This window comes from Triticum aestivum, chromosome 4B (genome assembly GCF_018294505.1).
Source record: "Triticum aestivum cultivar Chinese Spring chromosome 4B, IWGSC CS RefSeq v2.1, whole genome shotgun sequence".
NCBI lineage: Eukaryota > Viridiplantae > Streptophyta > Magnoliopsida > Poales > Poaceae > Triticum > Triticum aestivum.
In genome coordinates this window covers 408,096,698-408,115,449 of record NC_057804.1, presented here as the reverse complement: position 1 = coordinate 408,115,449, position 18,752 = coordinate 408,096,698, and the positions used below count along the sequence as shown (strand labels likewise).

Sequence of the window (18,752 nt, the reverse complement as noted above, 5' to 3'; positions counted from 1 at the left end):
GGCATGGGGACAGCCAGCAACTGGGTCGTGCAAGCAACGCCTCAACCGGTCTGCGCGTATCTGGCTCAAAAAAACGTGCAGCCATGAACCCAAACCATGGAGAGGAAGTGGCACATGGGACCATGCCAAACGCACAAATTTGTCTTTGCAAAAATCGCTTCAACACCAGGACAACTACTAACACACGATGTTCATGGAATATCCTATATGCATGGAACAGATAAAACGTAGGGTAGCCATCAAAATTTCAACTCCTAGAAAAGGGGCAATGTGGAGACTCTCTACTTTACATGCGGTGTGGTCAATGCCGAAAGCGAAAATGCAAGAAGCCTCAAATAACAGACCAACGAGATAGACCAGAATCCTAACGAGTAATCCCCCAAACCGTCCAAGGTGTCCACATAAAGAGACGAAGAATCCTATATATAACGAAATAAAGATGCACACTGAACCGGCAATGCTGGTGATCACAACTATTTCACATCAAATGCTATACATGGCCCCAGTGGCTAAATAGTAGACCAAGCCCAATGTAGCGAGCTAATTGGGACCATGGCCCTGCATTGAAGTTGACATCTAAAAAAAAAGATCTATCTGGCTTGGAACGCCTGTCTTCAGGTTGAAATGCAAGGTAGACCATCACTTTCAAGTTCCAACTCCCCTGGTGAAACAACAGAGCAAAATATGGGTTACTAGGACCATCTTTGATTAACACAGCTTACAGAGCAAAATATAGGTTACTAGGACTCCCTTGCATCTCTATCTTGCTCCCGCTAAAAGGCCAGGCAGATAAAACAACAAAGCTAACAACAAGATCAAGAGAATAGATTCAAACTACATTGATTTTTGACTAACTTGTTTCCCAAAGGAACATGCCCAGACATTGCAGATGCAGGTGCATACAGCAAACAAAATGGTGATTAGCAATCAGCATAGCTTCAGAATCCAAACACGCAACATCAATTAGGCTTATACCTATCTAACTTTTACAATAACTATTGGCACTGCACTTGTTCAAGCAATAGATGCATCAATGGGCATAGGAAAGTTCTCAGCTCTTGGAACATTCTATTAAAAAATTCTCTCAGAACTAGTGCATTTACTGAAATTACTTGTATCATAATACACATTTGACAGTGGATAATAGTGTATACTGATAAAACACATGAAGCATGCCAACGTCAGCCGTTGCTTTTTAGTGGATCACATGCATTGACCATATGCATGAGCTTTTGTAGACTAATAACAACAAAGTTAAATCGGGGGAGTTACAAACCTGCTGCAGCAGACGCTACTCTGTGGAACAGGTAAACATTACTACGGCCTTGAGATTGACGTAGGATATAACTGAGCCCATGCAAACTCTTCCTTGTAGCTAATATTTTGATCACATGATCCTTGACATGTGTACACAACAATTGTTGCCCAATCAAGAGAGTCTGGTTCATTTCTCACACCAAAGTAATAAAGCAATTGTGGCATTATCTGGAGATACAGTAAACACAGTGTAAGGATATGTAAGCACATGATGTGTATAAGCAGGCACGATGGAGGGAAATGCAACGAGTACTGATAAGCATGTTGGAGGCATCACTGACTAAGCAGAAACTTCACACATATGAAGTTCCATAGGTACAATTATTTGGACATTGCTCTCATGGGGGTTGAAAGGAAAAACATGATACCATAAGTTCACAGAAGTAATTCATTAACAACATTCTTTTAGTTTCCTACTCGGACACCGCAGCCTGGCCTAGTAGCATAACTGATTACACAGTCCCTAGTGCTAGTGATCGATAACTTCTGAATCATGTCATGTTATTGTTATTATTATTTAAAAAACTGACGGTAGTGATGGCTCATAAACAGAGCATTTGCCCGGCAGACATTTTAGAGAGCAGATGGGCATTAACAAAATATTGGGCATGAAAAATGTAAGGTTTTCAGTCTATTATTTTTGTGGCAACAAAATATTGACTATAAACCTATTATGTGTTGCTATATCAGAAATACAAATATTTTGGCCCTAGACAAATTGACCAACCTGAAATTCATAGCATAGTGGACCTTTACAGTAGCTACATGAAGGGATGTCAGCATTTGATGGACGCCCAGCTGATAAAGCCCACAGAGGTTTTACATTTGGATCTCGACAGTATCTGCGTAATTTAGACTTTTATTAGTAATATGCATATAACATATATTGTTGAGAATAAATATGCAAGCCAACTGAATAAACTGAATTACAAAACGATTGAAACAATATCGAACTACTATTTTCCTGAACAGGGAAAAGTAAATTGAAAACATCACCAAACAAGGAGAGGATTCATGCAAGTTATGCATACCTCAATACTTGCTCTGGTGCTCTTGAGATACGCTCTTGAAAATATGCCCAGCATCGGTTGTCAGCATCAGCCTACATAACATAGCAGTGAATAAACAGTGGTTGCTATATTGGCAAGCATAAAAGAGAGAATGCACGGCTAAAAACCTCAAATTGATCCATCCATGACTGCATTGTATCATCTGGTTTACCATGCTTTTGCATCACCAAGGACTTTGAGCTGTTTTCATCACAACCATCAGAATCCAAATCAACTTCATCGTCAATGGCTATCTGATATTCCAGCCAAGAAGTCCTAGCTGGAACTGCAAATAGAGAGGAATTGTAAGAGGATAAATACAAATTCAATAATTACGACCTTAATAGCATTATTAGCCTTCAAACATGGTTACCTTTCCCTACAGCTGGTAGCACAGAACTTGAAGCTTCAGAAGAATTGATTATCTGTAGGCAATCATTTTTATGACCAGACCGCCAGTGCAGTGCCTGAGAAAGAGTCACAAAGATTGTTAATCCAAAGTAGGACCTGGTTGCCAAAGGGATATGATGTAGGGCCTGTTTGGTTGGTGTCCAAGCCAGTCAATACTTTATTGTATTGGAGGTGGACAAAGGATCATGAGTGTGTCCAAAAATTGGCAAGGATCAAAACAAAGGCTGTATATTTGGACATGACAAAGGGGTAGATTTAACACAAACATGAGATGCCCAAGAGATCTCTAGGATTAAATGATTTGTGAATACCTGATGTTTCTCAGAACAGTAACGTGATTTCTTGCAGCTACCACATATTTTATCCCCTTTCCATGTACCACACCAATGACAGAGAGCAGCTGGCAACTCACAGTCAAGTAAACGAAGGAAATCAATATAAATTACTTGGAATATGGCCATCTATTAACATAACCAGTTTGACGGACAGAAGACAGCCATTGTTGCCTACTTGCCTATGAATGTAAGCGCGTCAATATACTAAATTAATCAGCATCTAACAAACCCCACCAAACTTAGTCTCAGCAGTCAGCACATTGACAGTGCGATGCTTTTCTAGGAAAAAAACAGAAAGCAAAAGATTATATGTTTCCTAAGGAAGACATTAGAAGCAAGGTGCCGATATATGGAGCAACCAGCATAAACAAATGAAGATGATAACTACAAGATTTTAGCATATTGAAGACATAGGAATTCATAAGTGCTAAATGAAGAAAGTATTTATGCAATAGCTAGATAGAGTGAAAGAGATCTGCTGGACATAAGCACATTTTCCTCTAGAATAACGCTAATTACTACATAATGCAGGAAATGTAGCACTAATAGCATACAAAACTTATTAGGCACAGTAAGTCTAAGATGCCATGCAACTGAACAAAAAGGAAAACTACCTCCGGCACATAGTGGCTTGTCAGAGTTATTGTGACTTGGAGGTTCACTTGAGTAGTACGCGTTGGCACGAGGCAGTTGGCACCGGAAAACCCTCACGCTGCAATCCAACGAGGCAGTCAGGATCAGCAAAATGTTTTCAGTCTCTACTCGAAAGTTTAAAAGCCAACACAGCCGCCACGGGACTTGCTTCACCTTCTACGAGGATTGCCTTGGTTGCGTGTCCACTGTTCGTGCTGGTCTCGGTGCAAGCATGCCATCGATGGGCACATGAACATGAACAGAGTGCGGTGGAATGCTGCTGCATTGTTCTCAATCGGAGCATAAATCTACAGGATCCAAACCCAATGTAAGATGAAGTTTTCATCCAATTAACTAGTACAAGTTCCGGAAAGAAAACAACAGGTACAATTGCTTCTAGGCACAAAGTAAGCACCTGGAGGACAAAGTGCAGGGGCTCGCCGCAGAAGCCACAACAGCTGGAGTTCCCCGAGGGCAAGTTCACGGGATCCAACCACGCCTGGACAAAATACATAAACATCTCACATTAATACATGTTCCAATCGTATCAAAAATCAAAGTGTGTCGCTTAATATGATGGGCGTTATTGCACGTACCGGGATGCCTCCGGCCTTGCTAGGAAAGAGGTGGCGGAGGAGGAGGCCTGGATGCTTCGGCTTCTCCAGGAAACCAAGCATGACTTCCGCTTCTTCATCTTCGTCCTCGTCCTCGTCGTCATAGCCCGAGGCGGCCGCAGCCAGGGTCGCGGTGGTAGTGGGCAGAGGTTGGTTGGGCAGTTCTGTTTCATCATCGTCTTCGTCGTCAAGGGAGGTGATGCGAAGACCACGTAGCACGTCGGCGTTGGGATCCATCGATCAACTGCGGCGGAAAGAGATGGATGAGGCGGAATTGAGAAAATGGTCAAAATACCACAACAACTCAAAACCAGAGGTTCCAATATACCACTAGTGATGAAAACCAAAGTGCAGTCAGTTCAGTTTACATGACAAAATACCACTAGCGTCTGTCTAAGATACTCGAAAGAAAGGCATATACACTCGCCCTTTCACATGCTGTACTTACAATTCAGCAGCAAATGAGAAGCATTTGTAAATTCGCTTCACGCCGCCGTGAAGAATACTACGCGTCAGGTTGCAAGGTGGATGGGATATCCTGCCAGGCCGCAATGCCGTCCCGCAAAAGAGCCCGCAAAACTGTCGCTGGGCTGACCGCGATCTCAATAGCGGGCTCAACGGGACGCGCCGCATAACCGTGTCACCCCCACCTCTTCTCAAAAAAAAAAACCGCTTCACCCCCACCTCTTCTCCAAAAAAAATACCTAGTCTCTTCCGATGGGGCGCCCATCCTCCGCCCCCGACCTAACGCCTGCATCACTGCGCCGCTCCTCGCACCTGCTAGCCATTCCTGCTGATGGGGTCGACGGCGACACCACCGCCATCTCCACATCGGAACTGCCTCACGCCTCCCTCACATGTCCTCCAAGATGGAGATGCTGTTCCTCCAGCGCCTCCTCACGCGTTGAAGAGGATGTTCCTCCGTCGCTTCCCTTGCGAACCAGAGTTGTCGTTTCGTCGCCGTCCACTTCTGCATGGTCTGCATCCTCGCTGCTCCCTTTCCTCTCCTCCAAGAACCCAAGACCTGAAGATGTCACTGCAACCAAGCAGTAGTTTGTAATCCTGTTGAGTTTACTAAATGGGCATCAGGATTACTGAATGTTGATTTTACTCGAGGGGAGTTATGTTTCAGATTTAGAGGGTTCTCTCACTGTACAATGAATCCTGTGTCTTTATGTACACTTTTCTGAATCTTGTGTCTTTCTGAATGAGCAAGAAACCAAGCAAAACGTTGAGTTTACTGAATCTTGTTTCTTTCTGCACACTGGCTAGTGATCCTCGGCTCTATATACACTGCAGTAGTTTGTGTCTTTCTGTAACTGAAAAGTAGACAAGCATCATCGGCTGCACTAAATAGTGTTAATTCGTACGTACATATTGATGTTTCCCTGTCAAATTGGCTTATGCGGGTGTATGCGGGCTGCCGCACTGCCCGCGCTAATTCTAGCGGCGTGTGGCGGGCAGCTGCATCCCGCCCCGCCTTCAACCTGAACGTCTACGTGGAACGAACAAAACAGGAGAAAATAATCATACTTGGCCGTCGGAGGTCGCGGCGGCGAGTCGGGGCAGGCGTAGCGACGCGGTCGAGGTCCAGCAGTAGCAGGCAGGGGCGTCGGCGTGGTTCAGTTCACAGCCGAGGTCGCCGAGCAGCTTCTGGGCGTCAAGGTCGGCGTGGGCGCCGAGCAGCAGCAGCCGTCCTCCTGGTCCAGGAATGGGAGTCAAGGTCGGCGTGGGTGTCGTGGGAACTCGAGCCAGGGACAGGGGGATGGCGGCGGGGCAAGAAATAGCGAGAAACAGTTTGCTGTTTCTGTTAGGGTGGAAAAGGAAAACCCTAGCCCGTCCTCCTGGTCCGGCTCAGCCGCGTCCCAAGCGCCACAAAGCGAAACCGACCGGGGTCGCGCCGAGATAGATAGGCTCCGACCACTCGCTCCCTCAAAACCCTTCCCTGCCGCGCCGCCGCATAAACCCCTCTTCTCCCTCCCCACCCGCCGCCGCCGCCGCGACAACCATCCGCCCAGCGCAGCCATGGCGCCGGCCCCCGCGCCGATTCGCGACCTCCTCACCTCCTTCAGCCACTCGTCCGACTTCCTCGCCCTCTCGTCGGGCGACGGCCGCATCAAGGTGCGGAATCGAACGCCGCCCATCCATGCCGGAGCGGCTCGGGTTGCGGCTTCCTCTGTTAACCCGACGGTTTGCCTCTGTCGCAGGTATGGGACGCCGTGCGCGGGCACTTGCAGACGGAGTTCGCCGACATCCCCTCGGTGGAGGTCGGGGCGCTCCGCGAGACGAAGCGCGGCCACCTCGCCCTCGACTACACCTGCATGAAGTGGGTACAACTCTCCACCAAGGTGAGAAATCACTCCCATTTTTCGAGCTGTTGCTATCTGGCGACGTGCTGTGTGTGCGTGTGCGTCATTGCTCGTGTTTTTGCCTAGCAGAAGAAGAGGAAGGCTGGGAGCTCGCTGCTCGTGCTTGGGACGGGCAGTGGAGATGTCCTTGCACTCGACGTTGCTGCGGGCCATTGGAAGTGGAGGATCAGCGATTGTCATCCTGGGTATGGCTGGTGGTTCAGTGCATTTGTGTCATGCTGGGAGGGGAACCTCGTTGTTTATTTGTGGAAACCACATTTTCTTAGTACGAAATGTTCATAATACCATGCCAATTACGAAATTCCTTTTGACGCATTGTTTAAGCACATACCCGCACCTGTAATCTTGGCTTTGTTTGCTATTTCCTGTTGGGGTTAATCTCTGCAGAGCTTAGGCTCAGATGTGTTCACTTATGTCGGTGTGTGTTTTGTATTTGTTCAGAGGTGTGACAGCAGTGGCATACTCGAGGCATGGGCGGAGTGTGTACACAGCAGGTGCTGATGGCATGGTCTGTAAGATTGATGCCTCAGATGGATCTGTTGCAGGGAAATTTAAATCTTCCTCCAAGGCAATATCTGCGTTGGCAGTTTCATCAGGTATCTCTTCTTGATTTATATATCTATTTTCAGTGTTTCACTACTCTCTATGTTGCTAAATCATCCATGTCTTGCTTTTTCATCTGCACTATGGATGTTTTTGCATCTGTTTTATGATTTCTCCTTCAGACATAGTTTAACTGCTCTGACTTACCCTTACAACAGTAAATAGTTGATGATCGTAATGACCTTTATATTCAACGAATAGATATTGACCATCTTTTATCCATGTTATCATGTTGGCGCCCTCATGGCGTTGGCCATGTCATGGCCTAGAATCTCTAAATGATCTCTACAGTTTGCTTTCCAAACTATAATGGTAATGATCTATTCGAAGTAGAGATGGAAATGCAACACACCTATTATCTACCAGACACATGGATCCATTTAAAGAAAATCCCACTGTCCTGAAAAATGCCGCTTTTACTTGTTTATAATCCTTTTTTTTGTGAAATCCGAACTTTATCTATCTGTTTATATGATATATGCGCAAATGTATGCTATTGTTAACATTATATGTATCCTTTGAGCTAAGGGTCTTTTAGTATACAATATCTGTCTGTATGTGTATTAATCTTATGCTGCAATGAGGCATGCATGCCCATTTTGTTTTGCTTGTATCTGCTCTCCTCCATACCAATCATTTCCACCCCAGTTCAAAGAAATGAAATGCACTTTGTATTTGATCTTATCAGATGGAACAGTTTTGGCAACAGCAGCTGGTCAGTTGAGGACCTTTGACGCTTCTGACAACAAAAAAATTCAAAAATTCTCTGGGCATCCGGTGAGTGTGTCTTGTATGCCCTCCTGTACTGTGTTCCTCTTCTGAATTTGTTATCTTTTCAATTGTATTGCTTTTTCTAAGTGCACACCTGTTGCTATTGACTACATGAACATTTAGGTGTCTGTGAGAAACATGATTTTTAGTAACAATGGCAAATATGTTCTGTCATCTGGAGTTGGGGAACGCTATGTTGCCATTTGGGAGTTGGGCAGTGGTAAAAGTCAGAGTTCAAGCTGTATACTCTCTATGGTACACCCAGCAATCTTTGTGGACTGCATGTGTTCAGGTACTAATGCTACTGAAGGAGAAATAGATGTGTTGGCTATATCTGAGGTTGGTATCTGCTATTTCTGGTCTGGGAATAACATGGATGACTTGCGCAATAAGAAGCCTACTAGGATTGCCTTGTCCGAGTCCTCCCTTTCAAGAACGAATCAGGATTTCACGATATTTGCCGCAAAACTTCAAGGAATAGATGGACCTAATTCGGCTCATGTCCTTCTGGCATATGGATCCGTGGTGAAACCATCTTTTGATAAGCTGCTGGTTTGTTATGGTAAGGATGTTAATTTGGGTGTATCTGAAGATGGAGTTCTCTTACCTACAGTTCAACCCACCATGCACCAGAAAGGTCAATCTGCTAAAACAAAAGGTATGCTAATGTTCATCAGTTATGGTGCATTCACCTTATGTGTTATTTATTTATATGAATATCCGAATGGGTCAACCATTCAAACCCTGTTTACAAATGGGTATTTTGGTAGGAGCTTTATTTTACTGCCTTCATTTGAGAAGGTTACTAATGGCGAATCTTGGGCTGAACTTTGTCTGTTTTTTTGTAGTAACTATCACTGCTCTAGACCGCGCGAATGCAGAAGATGCCATTCTTCCTCTTCCGAAGCTTCATACACAAGAAAAAAAAAGGAAACATGGTGTAACAAAACCGAGTGGCGTCAAACTTGCGATTGATAGTGACCTTGGTACCACTTCAAGGTTGACCGAGAAAAGAGGTAAATTATCTCTTGCCATGTCTTCTCCTCTTCTGCAAGTGATGAAACACAACCAACAGTTGGAGTCTACACAAGCTATCAACTGCAGGGGCATAACCTTGTTCTGTTCTCCACTTGGGACGATGCAGCAACTAATTCTGTGACAACTTGAGTAATGTATTGCTATTTATTAGCATATTCGAGTTTTATACTATTTTGTAGGGAGAATCAGGATGTGCCTGTTATATTTACTATTATGAATCAATTATTTTCAGAATGTTCTAGTATACAGCTTGGTCACATCACTAAAATACCATTTTCCTTATTTAGTTCCGGTGCAAAGAATTAAAAACGACAGCATATGCATTGAAGATCTGATGAGGAAATATGGCGTCATTGATCAAAGTCTCGTCGGCCATCCTGACATGGCCACTAAAATCTTATCAGATCTGTTTAGTAGCAGTGGCATAACAATTGACGCTAATTTACCCAGCAAGAAGGTTTGTGGTAACTCAGTTTCAGTTTAAAGTTCTATCACTGTTTGCATCTTTACTATGTACATGTAGCTATCGAAGTTAATTCGTTGATGTGAGGGGGTACAATTTTGATGTTGTGTTCTGTTGTTCAATAGATTCGAGCACATCTAAGATCTTTAAAGCCTGGAGATGCTTGCAAGCTTCTAGAGAATTTAGTATGTGCATGGAGATCAAGGTGCTCTGCATCCATGTCTTTCACCACTGCACATTTTCACCACCGTGTATTCTGTGTTGGTTGCTGATATGTATCTCTCGACAGATCTGGTAGCGCTGAGCTTGTTTTGCGTTGGATATACTGCTTACTAGTAATTCATGGTCGTTTTATCCCCTCGGAGAAATCAAGAAAACTAATTAGCGACCTGGAGAAGGTACTATTTCTTCTTGCCACTTAGCAGTACTAGTTGGAGCTTGTTGCATTGCATAACTTGCATATCTATATGTCTGTTTGTTTCTCCCATGAGCTTTGTAGATCATTCGAAACATACCCCCTCCAATAGGAGCGGTGACATTGTCTAGATTTGTAGTTTAGGTATGTGAAAATCATATGTGTTTTGTTTCATTTTTCTTGATATTAGACTTCTTGAGTTTCCAAATAGATGATAACAAACTATTGTGGTTAAATTGGCACTTAATGAGTTGCAAAGGTTCAAGTACTTATGTGTACTGTATTATGGAGTACTACCAGTGTTCTTGTTATGGAGAAGGGTTGTGCTATAGCGACTGGCCTATATGTTTGGTATTAGATAATGCACAACGCGGATCACATATTTCAAACTTAAGACCATCATATACAATCAGGGTAGTTTAGCTCCAGCTCAATAAGAATTTTGCTTTGTCATACACAAGTATAACAGAATTTAAGTAACTGTGTATATATACAGTTACATCACCATGTTCAGAATGTTCGTGATGTCACTGTTATTATAGTTTCCTGGCAACCTCTTTGAGAAAGATGTATCAATGGTGGCGAGAACTCACCTGCTGCAATTGAACACACTGTGCACATTCAAATTGGCCTACAGGAAACCTCTATTAGTGAAAAAGCCCACATGCAAACTCACGATTGTAACCTTCTATAGTCAGTGTGAAGAGCAGTCTGGAACGTGAAACACATTATTGTGCTGATGATAGTTGCCCCCACACTTGTATAGCTTAGATCTTGAATTTTCATGTCATCTTTGCAAGATGGATTTTCTTTTAGGATCTCAAGTTGTATCTGTAGTAGTGTAGTTGGCAGTGACAAGTTATACGGCGGCTACACATTGAGCAGATGATCATAGAGTTAAAGATAAATCTGGGAGATGGTAGTTAAACTAGTAAATACTGCTGCCATGTGTTTTTGCTTCCTAATCTATTTGGGAGAGAAATGCAACATCAGCGCCTTACCTTATTTGGATCACATGATTAATTTGAATAAGCTACCAACCAATGTGGTTAAAGTTGATATGCCAACTACGAGACAGTCTTTGTCTGCTGGATGTTTGGCCATGAATTGGCATGCCACTAATCTAAGCAAAACTGATTGTTCTTTCTTTTGCAGATGTGTGCAGAAAGATACACAGCAACTGAAGATTTACTGAAGCTTTCTGGTCGTCTTCGGCTGATAATGGCACAGGTTTTCATCCATTTACAAGGCTGAAAATAAGTTAATAGTTAGTCCTACTGCTACAGTTATCAATGATAAAGTTACTATGTTTTTCACTTTCCTTAGGTTGACAAGGATGTGAAAGATGTGTCGGCGAAGGCCGCAGTCCAATCTGATGAAGAGGAAGAAGATGAAATTGATGAAATGGTGTATGGTGAAGACGTGGATTTGTCTGAAAATAGTGACGATGATGCCGAGTAGAATCGCAGCATTGTTGGCATGTCTCCGAGAGATTGTTCGACTTTGTGTACTGTCAAGATGTATTTTTCAAGCTTTCCATAGTTGAGTTTGTAAAACCGCGCAACGACGGAAGGTTGCACTAATTTTGACAGCAGGAGGTAATATCTGAAAGGCATTTTTGTATGGAAACTTATCCTATCTATGCATCCGAGAGACTTTGCGCATCCATGCATCTGAATTGCAGGAGCAACATCGAAACAGTGATTAATTTGCAGTTAAACGCCCCCCTGGAATCCTAAGTCACCGCGTACTAGTACAAGTAAGAGAGTTCACACAGAACATGCATGCCAGATCGTAGTTCTACAGGTAACACGCGAGGTTGCATGTCACTGATGGTCGCCGCCGGTGGACGCGCTGTGTGTGGTCGTCGCTCGCGTCGTCGGCGTGCTGTATGCATTACTTCAGTGTTTCTTCGTTCCAACCACACCAACCCCAAGTTTCTATATCTTGCTTTTGATTAGGAGACTAGGAGTCCGTCATTCTAATTCTTTAACTAAACATTCTGGAACAATTTGCTCACGCGGACCGTGGTGCCAATTGGACAACAGGTTCTGCTTCGTTAACAAAATATATTGAAAAAAAGGCGTGCTTTCAGACCCTGTAATGATAAAAGCTTAGCCGACCGACGGTGCCATTCAATTTGGAAAAACTCGACCCTGGCTTTGGTACTTTCACCAGCCCCCACTACTCACCAGTCACCACACCCCGTTCAAGCTTCACCAAACCCCGCCTTGGAGCCTCTATTTATAGCGCTCACTTCCGCTCTCCAGGAAACCAAGCAGCCCAGTGCGCCATTTCAACAGCCACAACTCAACACATCATTTGCACCAGTCGTCCTTGATCATCACAGCAATGGCCTCCACCGACAGCTGGACCCACGAGATCGAATCGCCGGTCGCCGCACCGCGCCTCTTCCGCGCCGGCGTCATGGACTGGCACACACTGGCCCCTAAGCTCGCACCGCACATCGTCGCCAGCGCCCACCCCGTCGAGGGCGAAGGCGGCATCGGCAGCGTCAGGCAGTTCAACTTCACCTTAGGTACCACGCGTCACGCACAATTCATGTCAGCTTCAGTCTGGTACACATCCTGGGTCAAAGCATAACACGCAGTTGATCTTGCAGCCATGCCCTTCAGCGTCATGAAGGAGAGGCTCGAGTTCATCGACGCCGACAAGTGCGAGTGCAAGTCCACCCTCATCGAGGGCGGCGGCATCGGCACCGCGATCGAGACAGCCACCTCGCACATCAAGGTGGAGCCGGCGGCCAACGGTGGGAGCGTCGTCAAGGTGGAGTCGACGTACAAGCTGCTGCCGGGCGTGGAGGTGAACGATGAGATCACCAAGGCCAAGGAGTCTGTCACGGCCATCTTCAAGGCCGCCGAGGCCTACCTCGTAGCCAACCCGGACGCCTACAACTGAATCAGTTGAGAGGGAACACACATGGTTATGATTATGCTATCCCTGGTTTGATTTTTGTGTGCTTTCTCCCCGATCTAATAAAGCCGCTCCAAACCATAAGTAGTGACGCGAGAGAACTGAGCAGAGTGTGGGCTTGAGAAGTTAAAAAAAGTTGTGTATTCAGTATTTGTAACTATCAAAGGGGGCTGTTGCTTGCTTATGTATCTTCCTCATGGGTTTTCACGGGAATAAAAGGAATTTGGAATTGGAAGTCTGTGGACCGAGAATGTCTTGTTTGCTCGACTGAACATAATTTCGTTCGCTCTTTTCAAGTAGGAAGCGACAGTGTGTTGGCATTTTCCAATTTGGCATCACCTTTTTCTGGCAAGTGCATCTATCTATGGCCTTGTTGGCGAGGATCCAGGTCCAAGGTCGGATCATTTACAAGTGGGTGTTCGAAAAGAAAATCAGGAAGCTAGCTGGATACAATTTAGCACTGCAAGACGTCTAGATACATCATGGAAAAAAATTCTATGAAACCAGGTCTCACGGATTAGCAGGTGAGACCCATCCTAATGGATGACACGTGGCACCCACAAATCACAAAGCATCCACCTCACCCCACCTGAAATCGGGGGGAAGAGATTAGATGCTTTGTGATTTACATGATCAACATGTCGTAAACTATCTTAAATCCTCTTCTATTCGAGTCGTAATTTCTCCAATTGTGAGCAGGGGTGTCCGAAAGAGCAGTATACACGCACATACATTCTACATTCTACATTGACATGCATCTCACATATACTGTACGATACACAGATGATATACATCAACAACAGTGTACGTACAACCGATCCATCCATCCATCCATCCATAAAATTAACAATCCATCTTCGTCGACCCCGGACGAACGCTAGCTTCGCTCAGTGTCATCAGTGTGGCCGGCCTGCTCCTGCGGCAGCAACCCCGGGATGAAGGGCACGCCGTACTTGGAGATCCAGAGCTTCCCCTGGATGAACCTCTCCACGGTGTACTTCTCTTCCGCCTGCCGGTAGGTCACGTGCTTGACGCCCTTCCACGTGACGCGGTTGCTCATGTCGGCCCCCGGCCCCCGGTTGTCCACCTCGGCGTAGTAGCAGGTGCTGAGCGCGAAGTCGCCGAGCCACGGCAGCCACCCCTGCGGGTCGATCAGGTCGCCGATCTCCGACTGGATGTAGAGGGTGCGGGAGTGCTCCTTCCACGGCCGCCCCAGGAACGTCCGGAGCCTGCCCATGTGGTCTTTGAACTCCGCGTGCGGCTCGATGGTGCAGTTGTGGATGACGATGCCGCCGGCCGAGTGCCTCTCCTTGCGCCCCTGCGCCGTGATGATGTTCTGCTGGTTCTCCATGCACTTGCGCACCTGGAGGATGCAGTTCTGGAACACCACCTGCGCGTTGCCGAAGATGAAGTCGATGGTGCCGCTCACGGTGCAGTCTCGGTAGTACTGCCGGCTCGTGTGCGTGTAGAGCGTGTCCTGGTACCCGTCGAACTGGCACTCGTAGAACACCGACTGGTCGCTCTGCACCCTCAGCGCCACGGCCTGGTGGTTCTTGGCGCCCGCTGTGTTCTCCACGGTGATCCCGCGCATGAAGAAGCCGTTGCCGATCGCCTCCATGGTGGCCGTGTCCTTGGTGGTGATGTTCATCATGAAGTTCTTGTCCCCCGTGATGACCGTCTTGCCGGCCCCGTCGCCGATCATGACGAGGTTCGTCACGTTGCGCGCCACGGAGACGTACTCCTTGTACGTGCCCTCCTTGACGTGCATCACGTACGTGTCCTCGCTCTTGAGCGGCACCTTGGCCAGCGCCTCGGTGATGGTCTTGTAGTCGCCGCTGCCGTCCGCCGCCACCGTCATGTCCGGCTTGAAGTCGGGCTCGCTGGGAGACACCTCCAGCAGCCTCCGCTTGGAGTCCGACATCCACCTGGGCGCGCCGTCGTGCCCGAGCAGCCGCCGGCTGAAGATGGACAGGTCCAGGTTGGCGATGGTATCCCCGAACTCGTCCACGATGGACAGGATGTTCTCCGTCAGCTCCTGGGAGACGTTAAGCGCCTTGCGCATCTTGGCGGAGGCGTCCGTCGTGGTGTTGGCGAAGCCGTCAAGGCACGTCTCCTGGTACGTGAGCGCGGAGGTGAGCCACGTCTTGAGGTCGTCCATGGCGTGCTTGAAGTTGGTCATCTCGAAGCCGCCGAGCTGGTCGAAGGTGGTCCTGAGGTCGTCGATGGCGTAGTGGAGCATCTCCTTGCAGTTCTTGAGCGCGCCCGACGTGCGTGGGTCGTGTTTGAGCTCGTTGAGCAGGCTGGACTCCTCCACGGCCTTCTCGATCCGCTCCGAGGTGGCCTTGAAGATGGCCTTGGCCAGCTCCGTCGTGGTCGTCGCATTGCCGGCCGTCTCCCCCAGCGTCTGCTCGCACGCCGCCTTGTAGTCCACGGGCTGGCAGAAGGACTTGATCGACTTCACCGACGCCGTAAGCTCGGTGCTGTCCTCCTCATTCTTAGCTTCTCTTGAGGACACGACGCAGACGGCAGCGACGACCGCCACCACCAGGACGGTCGACGCGCCGATTATGGCGCCTTTGCTCATGGTTTACGACGATCAACACCTCCCGATCAATTGATACAATTAAAATCAAATGGGAGGTGTTTACGAGGTTTGGGCCCCTCAACCAATGGAAGGGGTCTACTTTATTTCTTACAAGTTGGACTAAATAGGAGCTGGAGATGAGGATTCGTCATTTTATAAGTGCGTGCTAATTTGGGACAAGCCGGAGAATGAGGGTTGCGCATGGGCCTTGAGCTCGCAAACAAGCCGAGATTACAGGACAGCCGCACGAGGAGGACGAGCCTCTTCTTGTGTTCATCGTGCGTTTCTGGCCTTCAATTGCGCGGCCACTATAGGCGACTATATCCAGCTTGAGCAATGCTACACTTAGAAAAGAAGTTAACGTAATGTTACGTGATTAGGTAGTTGATAGATTTTAATTGGTGTTAGGCAGAGGTGAGGCCCACCCCCGAATAGGGGAGAGGGGGGATAGAATTAGGAAAGGAAGGTTTACGTAGCCTCTTTGTACGTGCAGGATTATTGATACATCTTAGCGCGAGTCCTTTCGTCTCGACCTCCGGTACCAAAGCTGGATCAATAATCCACACCGCCGTAGCCCCCCCCCCCCCCCCCCCCCGCACCCCTGCGCGCCGGCTGGCCCATGTGGGGGCACGAGGTCCCCCAGTTTTTTCTCCCTTTTTTATATTTCTTTTTTATTTTCCTTTTTTAATTTTAACTTCTTCTTCATCACCGTTTTATTCTTTGTTTTTCTTTTTATCTTTCTTTGAACATTTTTTAAAATCTTGAACATTTTTTCTCACTAAATTCAAAAAATGTTCATCAAAAACAAAAACAATTATGCATAATTTTTGAAAATGTTCAGCCAATTTTAAAAAAGTTCATCCGATTTTCAAAAAAGTGATCTTGAATTGAGAATTTATTCATCAAGTTCAAATAATGAAAAATGTTCATCTAATTCAAAAAAATTCATCTTATTCAAAATTTGGTTCACCATCATTTTAAAAAAATGTTCATCAAATTCAAAAAATGTTCATCTATTTTTCAGAAAAGTCATCCGATTTTTTTAGAAAATGTTCTTGATGAGAATTTTTTCATAAAGTTCAAAAAATGTTCATCAAATTCACATTTTATTATTTGATGGAAAATATTCATCATTATCCAAATTCATGAACATTTTTTCAAATTCATGAACATTATTTGCATTCAGCTACATTTTTGGCTCCACGAACATTTTTGAAATTCGCATATTTTTAGAATTTTGGAATGTTTTCGAAATACCGAATTATTAAAAAAATAAAAAAATAAAAACAAAATAAGAAAGAAACAATAAAATAGGGGGACTCCCCGCTGCAGCTCATGGGCCCGCCCAAAATTGTGTATATTGATTAGATTGTAAACATACTTTAGACTAGGAAATATTCTGCCTTACCTTGTACTTCAAATATATATATGCATACGAGACTCAAGCAATACAATTAACTATTCCACCAACAATTCTTAAAAAAAACTATTCCACCAACCATCTCTCCCTTTTAACAAGGTATCAGCCTAACCGGTCCAAACTCTAGCCGCCACCCACCGGCTCCGCACCCGCGCGCCGCCTCCTGGGCGGTTGGCATTCATGACCGCCGCCGAGGGCCGCGCCGCCCATACTAGGGTTCGTCTGCCGGTCATGTTGACCGGCTGCCCTAGAGAGTCATTTTCCCGAGCTCTTGCTCCGGGTTTTTCTCTCTATCTCACCGGTCGTTTTGATTGGCGTTTTCTTTTTGGTTTTTTGATCTATGCCTGATCGGTTTGCATCGCCCGTCGCCGCCGTGGACACCAACACACCTCTACTCCGACCCCGGCGCGACCGGACGACCTCTCTTCCGACCCGACGGCCACGCGTGCCGAGGCGGCCTTTCAGGGCCAGCCGCCATCCGCGCATCGGCCCGCCCGTCGCCCTGCGCTGGCCGTCGCCGCCCTGCTTTGACCGGACTCCTACATCACCCAACCCGGCAGCCTCGCGCGATGCGGTGGCCTATCGCAGCCGCCGTTCGCGCCGGCCCGCCCGTCGATCCACGCCGTCCATCGCCACCCTCCTCCGCCGCGTCTGCACGACGCCCTACGGTGTGCTTCAGCGGCCTCATCCCCGACTACGTCGGGCCGACTATGTCAGGCTCGTTGGCTGCCTCGAGCTCGGGCGCCGCTGCTTCGTTCGTTGCTCAGGCCTCGCTGCCCGGGTACCGGCCCTGCTTTGGCAGCCCGGGTGCCGGTGTTGACGCGCTCGTCCGCACGACGTCCCATGCTGTCTGTCATCGTCGGCCTCATCTTGGACTCCGTCGCCACCCTGCCTCCATCGAGCGGCGTCCCCAACCTCGCGTGCGATTGGCTTGATCACCCGCTCGCCACCGCATCCGCCTCATCTACACCACGCGACCGACCTGACCCATTGGTTGCGCGCGCCTCTGCAAGTCCCGTGAAGATCGTCCCCGAGTTCAGCGCGCCCCTCCATCGATCGAGCAACGGGCTGTCGCTGCGCCGCGCCGTCAGGCTGCAGCGCCGCCGCCCCGTGGTTCTCCTCACGGCTCGTCGACTCACGCGTCGCCCCTTCGGGCCATAGTGCCACGATATGTGGTCCCTGCCGCCGCCCCAAGACCGTCCCGTGGTTGCACCGACCCGCACTCCGTCGCTGCGCTGCCCCTTCGGGCTGTAGCATCGCGGCCCGTGGTCCCCTTTGCCGGTCTTCCCGCCGTCTCCCCGTCCCACCTGCTGCCGCCGTTGCGTCGCCCTTTCGGGTCGTAGCGCCGCGGCCCGCGGTCCACCACCGTTCCCGCGCGTTGACCTCTCATGTTATGCGCCGCGCCGGCTCCCTTGGCACGGGAATGCCATTGTCTGCGCCGGTCTTCCTCACGTTGTCGGGTTCCTTGCCTATTTCGAGCATATACGCCTCACTCCTAACCTAGCCGCCGCCGCTCTTCTTTGGCCGCCATTGCCGCTACTCATGTAGCCGCCGCAATCGACCATCCACCCCCTTCGTCTTCGTCCAAGCACCAGCCCGTTGCCAGCGTCGCCGTCATCTATCCCGACCACTTCGTCTACTCCGACCACCCTTGGTGACATCAGCCTCGCGCCGATGGACGCCGCAGTCCTCGTCGAGTTCTTCTCTACTGGCCTCTCCGACTTCTCCTACATGGCGTACAGCTCGTGCAGGTCCCTCGTCTATGCATGCCCGGTACTGGCAACACCGGTGCGTGC

The 18,752-nt window shown here is 47.7% G+C and overlaps 4 protein-coding genes across 5 annotated transcripts; 2 read left to right on the top strand and 2 right to left on the bottom strand.

Annotated features, from left to right (window-relative positions):
* Positions 1 to 218: 218 nt before the first annotated feature.
* On the bottom strand, positions 219 to 6,170 carry LOC123092397 (programmed cell death protein 2). 2 transcript variants are annotated; one of them, XM_044514169.1, is made up of 12 exons: positions 5,893 to 6,170; positions 4,342 to 4,603; positions 4,161 to 4,244; positions 3,920 to 4,053; positions 3,727 to 3,824; positions 3,089 to 3,177; positions 2,740 to 2,833; positions 2,495 to 2,652; positions 2,349 to 2,419; positions 2,045 to 2,159; positions 1,277 to 1,485; positions 219 to 661 (listed from the first exon to the last, which is right to left on the bottom strand). In XM_044514169.1, the coding sequence occupies exons 2-11, from the start codon at positions 4,594 to 4,596 to the stop codon at positions 1,318 to 1,320; spliced, it is 1,266 nt and encodes a 421-aa protein (XP_044370104.1). In that variant the 5' UTR covers positions 4,597 to 4,603; positions 5,893 to 6,170; the 3' UTR covers positions 219 to 661; positions 1,277 to 1,317. The 2 variants fall into 2 exon arrangements, with proteins under 2 accessions (XP_044370104.1, XP_044370105.1); XM_044514170.1 differs by lacking the exon at positions 5,893 to 6,170 and adding an exon at positions 5,064 to 5,621.
* Positions 6,171 to 6,248: 78 nt separating this feature from the next.
* LOC123092396 (uncharacterized) lies at positions 6,249 to 11,647 on the top strand. The gene is made up of 12 exons (XM_044514168.1): positions 6,249 to 6,480; positions 6,567 to 6,707; positions 6,798 to 6,913; positions 7,170 to 7,324; positions 8,020 to 8,108; positions 8,226 to 8,760; positions 8,951 to 9,118; positions 9,428 to 9,597; positions 9,729 to 9,808; positions 9,893 to 10,001; positions 11,174 to 11,248; positions 11,345 to 11,647. The coding sequence occupies exons 1-12, from the start codon at positions 6,385 to 6,387 to the stop codon at positions 11,477 to 11,479; spliced, it is 1,869 nt and encodes a 622-aa protein (XP_044370103.1). The 5' UTR covers positions 6,249 to 6,384; the 3' UTR covers positions 11,480 to 11,647.
* Positions 11,648 to 12,282: 635 nt separating this feature from the next.
* LOC123094900 (pathogenesis-related protein 1) lies at positions 12,283 to 13,203 on the top strand. Its single transcript, XM_044516770.1, has 2 exons — positions 12,283 to 12,557; positions 12,642 to 13,203. Exons 1-2 carry the CDS (start codon positions 12,371 to 12,373, stop codon positions 12,935 to 12,937), a joined length of 483 nt encoding a protein of 160 aa, XP_044372705.1. The 5' UTR covers positions 12,283 to 12,370; the 3' UTR covers positions 12,938 to 13,203.
* A 398-nt stretch (positions 13,204 to 13,601) lies between these two features.
* Positions 13,602 to 15,637, bottom strand: LOC123094899 (pectinesterase). The gene has a single exon (XM_044516768.1). The coding sequence runs from the start codon at positions 15,534 to 15,536 to the stop codon at positions 13,830 to 13,832; it is 1,707 nt and encodes a 568-aa protein (XP_044372703.1). The 5' UTR covers positions 15,537 to 15,637; the 3' UTR covers positions 13,602 to 13,829.
* Positions 15,638 to 18,752: the final 3,115 nt, after the last annotated feature.